This window comes from Mauremys mutica, chromosome 4, assembly GCF_020497125.1.
Source record: "Mauremys mutica isolate MM-2020 ecotype Southern chromosome 4, ASM2049712v1, whole genome shotgun sequence".
NCBI lineage: Eukaryota > Metazoa > Chordata > Testudines > Geoemydidae > Mauremys > Mauremys mutica.
This window is the reverse complement of record NC_059075.1, coordinates 82,850,334-82,859,953: the sequence shown is the minus strand read 5'-3', so window position 1 is coordinate 82,859,953 and position 9,620 is coordinate 82,850,334. Positions and strand designations below refer to the sequence as shown.

At 36.1% G+C, this 9,620-nt stretch overlaps 1 protein-coding gene across 1 annotated transcript in view; it reads right to left on the bottom strand.

The window, feature by feature from the left end:
* Positions 1 to 1,158: 1,158 nt before the first annotated feature.
* Positions 1,159 to 9,620, bottom strand: part of SHANK2 (SH3 and multiple ankyrin repeat domains 2) — a 700,055-nt gene continuing 691,593 nt past the window's right edge. Inside the window, exon 24 of the mRNA XM_045014265.1 lies at positions 1,159 to 5,354. Coding sequence (XP_044870200.1) covers positions 4,781 to 5,354 — 574 coding nt within the window. The 3' untranslated portion in view covers positions 1,159 to 4,780. The remainder of the gene's footprint in view (positions 5,355 to 9,620) is intronic.

The following is a 9,620-nucleotide window of genomic DNA, read 5'->3' as shown; positions in this document are numbered from 1 at the left end:
TGCAGATCAGATTCAAAACATCCAAGGCACACACTTTTTCCCTTTTTGTGTGTTTTGAAGCATCATTGAGTTATGATTTACTATAATCATACTGTTCCAGATTAGTAGCACTGGACAGTGTTTTGGTGTGGTCTTGGACATAAAACTGTGAAATGCAGAAACATATTACAGGAACAAGATTAAAAACACCAATATAATTTGGATAATAGAAATTAAATATTCTGCTTCCAGAAAACTGGTTGTGTAACCATCTTGAGTCCTACATAGAATTAGCAGTTCCACAGCATGCTATAGTTGTGTATTACACAACTATTTTTTATTATTAAATTTTATCATGTACTGACATGTATACCTACAGATACAAAGATATTCTGTATAATTGAATTATTGAAATACCTGAAATAAATGAAAGCTGTTGATATTAGAATAATATGTAGGAAAAACAGAAAATAAATCCAAAAAAAGGTAGAAGAAATAGATCATCCCAGGAAAAACAAAAGTAAACATTAGATATGAAACAGAATGACTGCAGTTAAAATATTTATTTCAACATCTAAAAAAAATTCTTCAAGTTAACAATTAAAGATAGAAGAAGAATGTGGAGCCCAACTTATCCAAAGTACTAATGAAGTCTGGTGGTAGTGTCTTTAGCACAAGAGGCCTGAACTCTGGATAAGGACTGCTGCTGCTTTTTCTTCGCTCTTTGTAATGCGGCTCTCTCCTACAAAAACCTGTTAGAATTTCACCAGATTGCTAAACAGGCCAACAATTCAAATGCCTTGCATGATCAGTTACACTTATTTGATAACACCAAAATAAAGACCGACCTCAAGTCCAGAAAAATGATCAGCTGAAATCACTTCCAAGCCAAAAAAGAAATTTTTTTTCCATCACTTAACAAAATTCTTTACTTTTAAAATCTCATATGTGAATCTGAAATTTAAAACCTATTTGGTTTCAGCAGTAAAAAGCTTTAACTAAGAAAGATAAACCAAAGCAAACTTTTTTCCCTAACATTTGATAAACCTATTTTCTCTCTAGCTATATGCAGTTAAAGCATTTTATGCTGTTTCAATAACGTTACATTAAATTGTAAATTTGGCAACTTTTTAACAAAAATTCAGACAGCTTTCACTGTTTGCAATCAGAACCACAACCTTAGTGCAATATTATATTTATTTCTTACAGGAATTTTGGTTGCCATACAAGAGTATTAAGGATCGGGGAAAGTGCAAGTTACAGGAGCTTGATTTTTAATCAATTCGAAATAAGAGGAATTAAAGCACAAAAATTACAGCAACATAGATAACGTGAACACAAATTGTTACACAAACTATATTGAGAAACATTAATATCTAGAAAAGAAAAGAAAAAATGTAATGGAAAAATTATCAATATTTGTGGCTTACACACAATCATTGCCAGATCAACTGGGTAATGCTTGTTTAAGAACTCAGAAAATCACTATTTTTATTAACTTAAGTACCACAAATAATTAGCTTTTGTGATATGTAAATTCTGTAAATCAACAGTCACATCTAGTCATTTTATAATATATGAATTAAACTTAAAATGTTCCCAGACACTCAGGGAAAGGAGTCTGCAGTTATACACAATTTACATCTTGTGTGATTTTGGTATTGTATACACAAATATTACAGAAACTAGGCATGTAAATGCAATTTATTTAAATTACAGTATATAAACAAAAGTTGATCCTAAAACCTGGAATATCATAACATGTTTCATAGAGCTCTAACATTTTCTTCTCCACTATCATAGTAGCGTGAAATAATAGGGCCATTCCCTCACCCCAACATGTCCAAAACTGATGAAAATACTAGGAGTTTTATCTGTTACTATTGCTTTCTGTAGCAAAGTCATCAAACAGAGCTAGAGACCAATTCATCTTGGCAGAGGTGTATTTTATTGGTAAAAGTAGGTCCTGTTACCCTTTAGATCATAAGACACAATGTAAAAATAAACTATTTCATTAGCTCTTTAGTGTTTTTAATCTCTGTTCTACTAATTATACTGTACCTATTCTTTAAGTGCCTGAAAAGATACATAAGCAAGAAACAACACTTGTTTAAGAAAGGGATACCATCAGCTGTAATTTACTTGTGTATGTCAGCACTCATTAAACCTAAATTCAACAATAAGGTTGTGATTAAAAAGCAGCTTAAAAGTCATCATCTACATTTTCTTTTACTACCGTATTATCTAATGTATTTTCTGGCACATATTATAGAGGTAATACCAACTGTAGTCAAAGAAACAAAAAGGAGCATGGCATTAGTGGTTTATTTACTGAATTCTGTAATATCACCAAATGGAAGACAATGATGGCTGAATTACCATTTTTACACTTTTTAAAGTATTTGATGGCCCTAAGGTGCCATTATTGAATATCTGAATGAAAATGTCATTCTCTACAACAATAGCCATGTAACTATGGAAAAACTCAGTACTCTTGAAAGTAAAACCCCTCAATATTGATTTTTATTACAAGGTTACTTGGAACTTTCAAATACAAATATAGACCTGCAAAGGGTGTAGTAACAGATGTTAAGTCAAGATTTGTTCCATAAAGGGGGCAGGAGGTTGAATAGTTGCTTTGCTAATGCATTGTTAATTGTGTAATCACTTTTGAAGAAGTATTCATCCTCCTTTGAAGAAGTTCTAGGAAAAATAGAAAATATAACACAGCTCTGCTGGTTCAGATGCATCCAAATGAGGTTGATTTAAAAAGGTCAAGACTTCTTATTCCACAGAAATAGTATTAAACCACAAAAGTGTTTTTTTTTTTTAATTTTTATTTTTTTTATTTTTTTTAACATTCTAGCACTGAAGTGGCACAAAGGCTGCCCAGTAGACCAGCCACTTATTTTCTTAAAATATTGTGCTTATAAACTATCTGTACAACTATTTAAACTTGCAGTAAAGAAAGGTATTTAAATTGCTAAATTTTATTTACTTGTTCTAGGGCTGTTGCAGACCTAATTAGACACTTGATTGTGAGCAGAAAAAAAATTATAATTAGAGAGAGGCTGGACCATAGCAAGGAAAAAAAAATCAGGAACCTTCCAAAAGGTGGGAGAACCTGATAGTATGGTAGGTTGAGAGTCTGGCTGTCCATACATGATGTGCCTGCCTTGAACAGGTTGAATGTTCAGAAAGTAAGACCCACAAAACTCCTACAGAAATTAATAGAGGTGTTAATTATAAAAGGGGTCAGACACAGAGAGAAAATTGTTAACTTTAAAGAAAAAAAAGTCAAATCTGCCAAAACTCTGTATGGCCAGGGTACACAGAGAGTGCAGAAGCAGTCAACAATCAACCCCAAAGTGGGCCAATCGTCTGTAATGCTGATCAGGGCTTGATGGATCACTCTCTGGACCCCGCTAATAATTTTGGAACACAGTAAAGAAGTCACTTGAGTGTGATGGGAAGCTTTCTGCTCCTGCTTAGGCATTGACTATGCTTCCTCCACCAACAGCCCAACCCAGGCTAGCCAGGAAATGATGAACCAAGTCCATAAATCTGGACACCTCTGTTTTCCTGGCCCTTTGGAACACTTGCATTCTAGGACACCACATGTCCCCTCCTTTGTTAACATTTACCCTTTAAATATTTTTAAAACTGTAGGTGATCACATGCTGAAACATTTTTATTTCTACTAACAGGCCCCAATCCTGCTCCCAGTTGTCAGTGGCAACATTCCCCACTAACTTCCATGGAAGCAATATCCTGTCTTATATCCCAGTTTTTCAGTTGTTGAGTAGTTGCAACTCAATGAATTAAGCAGGATCTGTGGGGGCTCAGCATGTTTGAAAAATCTGACTATAAAAGTCTAAAAGATGCACATCGACACAGTATAGCCAACACTCTTCACAACCACATTTTAATCTGCTCATATAGTATATGTTGGGCCTCATTAGCAGTTTATCTGGTTGCAAAATAGGGGTGTCTGGTTCAAACTAGCCTCATTTCATGGGATCTCTGAGAGAATTCTCTTCCAATCTATACATAGTTTCCACATTCTACTTATCAGGTCAGTACAGCATGTTTAAAACCTATTCTGCTACCTTGGAATTGTGCTAAATATAAACGCAGAAATAAAGAAATACCTAAGTAAAGCAGAACAGTTACCTTTGAACAAGAGTCTCCAACAGCACTATCAGCTTCACTGCCAACAAACCAAAGATCTACACTGGATCAAACTGACATTGTGAAAGAGGGGGTGAAGTAGTGCATCTGTTATTTATTAATTAAAAACTGGTTAAAAAGGTAAAGCACGTGAGGATCTATCCAAAAAAGCCCAAAAGGGAAAAAAATGTTGAGATTCCATGACAAGAGTGTGTCAAGAACGGACTACCCTGGATGGCAGGGGAGAGGTGTATATAAAATAAAGTTATTTTTTGCTCAAAAATGAAATGCTTGTGGTTTTAAACCAAAAGAAAACTTACACATTCTGGGTCCAGATGAAGGGCATCATAAATGGATAGGTAATATTTCAAAGTTAACAATTATCTTTCTTCTCTATCTCCACCCCACACCTCCCCACCCCTACCTTTGAAATAAAATAGCCCCATTAATTTCATTTACTTGGGTTTAAGCTTGGGCACTAAACATACAGTCTGCATTACTGAGTACCAGCAGCTAAATTAAACCTTTTCTTCTTTTGCTGGCACTCACAGACAGCCAAGACATTTTGCGTATTTCAGTACCAGCCCATCTCTATTTATAACAGAAGTTTGAGAGACAAGAGTAGCCATTTTTATCTGTCCAGTAGTTGTTTCAAAGCTCTTTCTATATTCATTCTGTGCCCAACTCTAGTCACTCCAAGGTCTATCAAGTCTTCCTTCTGAAGGTTTGGTAAATGGGTGCCATCTATTTCATTGTCCATGAAGGTCTCTTTATGTTCACCTAAGTTTAGACTTTCCAACCAATCTGCCACATCTGGTTTAGTCCACAGGTGGACAGGCTTAGTTGTAAAAGGCTTATTTGAGATTGGCTGTTGCAATATTGAGGGAGAAGGAGACCTGCTGCGTCCTGTGTTCAAGCCAAATAAGTCCCCAGAAGGAGGCTGGCTGGGTAGGCTAAATACATCAGACAGAGTTGGAGAAGGAGATGAAGCTGAAGCAGCAGCAGTCAGAGGAGCAGGTATGATGTCTTTGTTAATCTCTGTTGGTGAAACCACAGGGCTTGGAGCGTGTCTCACTCCTGATGTCCTACTGTCATAGTCTGGCGACCTGCTCTGCAACGTGATGGGCTGGCTGGTTCCAGGCCGGACTGTAAAAGTGATGGTTGTACTTCGTGTACCTGAGACAGTACTCATGACTTCTGTGCTCCTGAAATTACAAACAGAAAACATCCAGAAACATCAGCAACTGAATGAAAGATTTTCCTTACCAACAAGAGAAAAAAGTGATTTTGAAGTAACAAAAATGAAGTTTTTTTGGGGGGTGGGATAGATCTCACACATGAATGTACATTTTGTAACACGGTCAGGTTAAGGCACAGGCACCAAGAAGTTATCACAGTTCTTTCCCACAAAACAAACCTAACTCTCTATGATCAATGGTAAGCCATAATGTCATTATAAATGAAAATCTTGCCTATGAGAAGTTTAAAAAAAGCCAGAGAACATGATACATTTACATTTTCTTCCCTTTACATGGACTCTATAAATTAATTCAAAATTAAATGGGAAAATGTTACAAACACAAGGACTCTTTGGGTACGAGTTCTAGATATGTAACTAGGCCATGAAGTTCAGATCTGAATATGAACACACCTCAAATACTGGGAGTGGCTGGTTTTGGTTTGGTCTCGTCTCTGACTAAGTCAGGATTTAAATCTCAAAAAATGCAGAGTTTAAACATGAATTTGAAACTTACTTGAAGCATGTTATTTACTATGACTTTGAACTTAAAATATCAAATGATGAGTTAATTTTAGTGCCTATTTTGATTCCTATTCATCTATATAAAAAAGCTTACTGAATCTCTTCAAATGATCCCTGCAGAGACCACCTCTTGGAAAGAAAGTTTAGTTTAGTCTTTTAAGTTCCCACTAAAGCCTTTGCTGACATTGCCTAGTGAAGGTGCTAATAGTTTATATGGATATGGGTACATTCCGAAGGGGATTGGCATCACCAATCTTTTTGTAGAGATGATGACTTTTGTTTACTTTTATGAAATCTACTGTCCTGGGCAGGATTTGAACTAGCTAGCTACCGGTAAAAAGCTCCATATACCTTTACAAAACCCTTCAGCCATCCAGTCACTGTTTTTTGGAAAATTCGCTTCCAATATTTTTTGTCAACAAACAGGCAACCCAAAAGTGTGATGAGAGTACCAACCAACCAACAGCAAACCACATTTATGTTTTAAACAGTCAGTTCTTTCCTGTCATGATGTTGCCACTTTTGGTTTCCCTAATCAGATATTTTTCCCCATGGCAAATGACTACCTGTTCCCTCATGACAAAAAACTTTCCAGTTACAATTAGATAATCAAGGTGGACATCTCAGGCCACAAAACCTATTAATCTATTTTTCTTTTTGTTAAAATGGCAAATTAAAACTGAAAACCTATTTTATGTATTTGGCACAGCTCCAGCTACCTGGGTCAAATTTTGTAAGATGCTGGGTGCCTTCAACTCCCTTTGACTATAAGGAGAATTGAGGGTGCTCAGAGTTTTGACAGATCAGTCACTTGAACAGGAAGTGTCTAATAAAAATATAGTCTGCCTATTTTTTGGTGAACAATGCGGAGGTGTCTGTTTGTGCCCTGGAAAATGTTTTAAATGACGTGTTAAGTGATGCAGTTCCAAATTTATACAATCTGGCTACCATGAAAATGGTTAAATTTAATCTGACTTTGTTTCATCAATGGGTATTCTACAGGCATATTAGTTTTGAGCCAACGGTTCATATAGATGTTCATATATAGAACACCAGTACTAGCAGTATACACTATTTCAATTATATTCACTATGATGAGAGCTAAAGGTCAGATAAATCAGATTTATCTGAAAAGCTCGAGTAACACAACATATCAATTCTTAGCAGGATTTACATTCTGATTATTCAGGGCCTGATCCTGCAAAGCCCTACTTTTTTGAGTACTTTGTATGCACACAAGCAGTATTACTGATTTCACACAAACCATTCCACAGGTTCAAAGGGAACAGGCAAAATCTTTTAAGGTTTGCAGGGTCAGTCCTTTAGTTACTCCAAAAGTATAGTAGGAGCAATAGTTTCAGAATTTAGCTATTATTGCACAGTATTGTAATTTGACCAAGAAAGGTAAAAATCTGCAAGGTTTTCAGTACTGCCTTTGTGAGCTGCTTGGAGCCTAATGGCTCTCAGCATCTTGCAGGATTGGGCCCAAACCAACAGCACTAGCATATTGTAAGCCGTATATAGTAAGAAAGAAATCAATGAACCAAGAGAAGTAAATAACTTTACTCATTTTAACTTAGAACTAAGTGGCCACTCCAAATTCCTCAATAAGGCTAGACACCATTTGAAGACAATGGCAGTTTTGCTTTGAAAAAGAATGATTGCACTCTATGGCCTAATCCACTAGCATGTGAAAACTTCTCCTTACACCTCCACCTACTGTGTGTCTTTGATTTAACTTTCCTATACTATTATAAAAAATAAGTTTTGATTATTAATCCATGTTCATCACAGTAGTGCCAAGGGACCAACTAAGAATGGGTCCCCATTGTGCTAGGCACTGATATTTTCCTGTTGCTTAGCAGCAATATAACTGACAACACTGGGTTCCATCTTCATCTTCCACTTTAAAACGTACTGTCGCTGCTCATAAATTACTGCTGTAATGGACTCCAAGTATATATTTGTTCAGAAAAATATTATTACTGTACCTTTTACATGGAAACCGCATTATGCCTTTAACAAAAAGTTAATATGCTCTTATAAATATTTACATTATTTCTATGCCACTGTCTGATAGATGGGACAAATCTATTTTAGTTATTCAATGAAAAACATTAGCAGCTCTATCTCAAACAACATACTGTAATTATAACATTTACACTTTTATAGCACCTTCATTCCAAGAAACCCAGAACACTGCACTAACATTAATGAATTCAACTTTACAATCACAAGCCTCCTCTGTGGTAGCTGTTAACATCACTGTACAGATGGGACAATAGCCACAGAAGTTCTGTGACTCAACCAAGGTCACATAACAGGTCTGTGGCACAGCCAGAAATAGACCTCTCCTCCTTTCCTCATTCCTAATCCTGTGCCTTAAATCACACGATCCTCCTTTGACTGTCCTTACATGCCATGCCAATCCTTGCATTACAACATGTGCTATACAGAAATCTATATAGCTTTTTCAGCATACTCAGTGTCATAACATAAGAAAAAAAATTGTGAGTAACTGCCATTCTCCCTATATTTTGTTATTCGTTTTCTATGGCAACTATTTTATTCTAGACTCTCTGAATTCATTTTTCTTTTCTTTCATTTCTGTTTTTTAAAGTTATATATGAAAGACTACATATCAGTTCTCTACTGTTGTGTGGCTCATCGTTAAGATAGGAAGGTCAGCAAAATGGTAGCCAATGGATTCATGTACATTCTAGTTGGTCAATATAAAGGTGTGTGTTTGATCATATTATAGTAGTGATATTAATGTTCTCCTGCCTAAAACTAAATTTCTTTATAAATTACAGACTGAACTCTCTCCCTTACTTGCACACTTGAAAAGGTGAAGAACAACGATTATTTTAAATAAATCTGTCCCTATTAAGAATCAGCAAATGATAATATTTTGGTGTAGACATTCACTTGTGTGTGATTGCACTGGCTGCAATGCATATTACACTGGCTCATATTACATCATAATATATAAGTATTGTGTCACAATGGTGTATTTCTCTAGTGCAAAAGCAGTCCATGTGGCTTGCAAACAAGAAATTTTACTAGCTAATTCTGAATCATATTTGCATGATTTAAATACACTGTTATATTTTTAATTTTAACAGAGATTCAGTGGCAGACAGCATGCTGCAGTATATTCTAGATGGCTCCCTTGCGGGAAGTGGGGGGAGGGAACAACAAAACCATGCATTATGCTCTCATCAGAGCTATTTTTATACTGTGACTTGCCTAAAGGCCTGCTGTCTATGACAAAGCTCTTCCACCTTCTTTTAGAAAAACAAGTCTTAGCGAAAGAAAGCCAATAATATATAAATAGCAATACAGTACGAAATAAGGTTATTCAAGCCCTAACTTGTGGAAACAAAATTTTTCTTTAATCACAAATGTTTGTATTTTACTTCAGTTCAGTCCAATAGAGAAACTGAAAAGCTAGTTGCCAGAATCTGTTAGCTAGAGAGATCAGAAGAGGCCCTTGAGTCACATTGTGGGGTGGTTTATGGGAGGAAGGAAGTGAGGCAGGATCAGGAATCCTGGCGGGGGCTGGTGCGGGTTGGTAGGGCACAGAGCATTTTGCTGAGTAGTTAGTTTAGTGCTAGCTGGGAAGGATTGGGAAATGGTCTGTGAAGGGACGTCTCTGTTCAGGGGATATGGTTTCAGTGGGAGCAAGCAGCGATCATTAGAGGTTCGT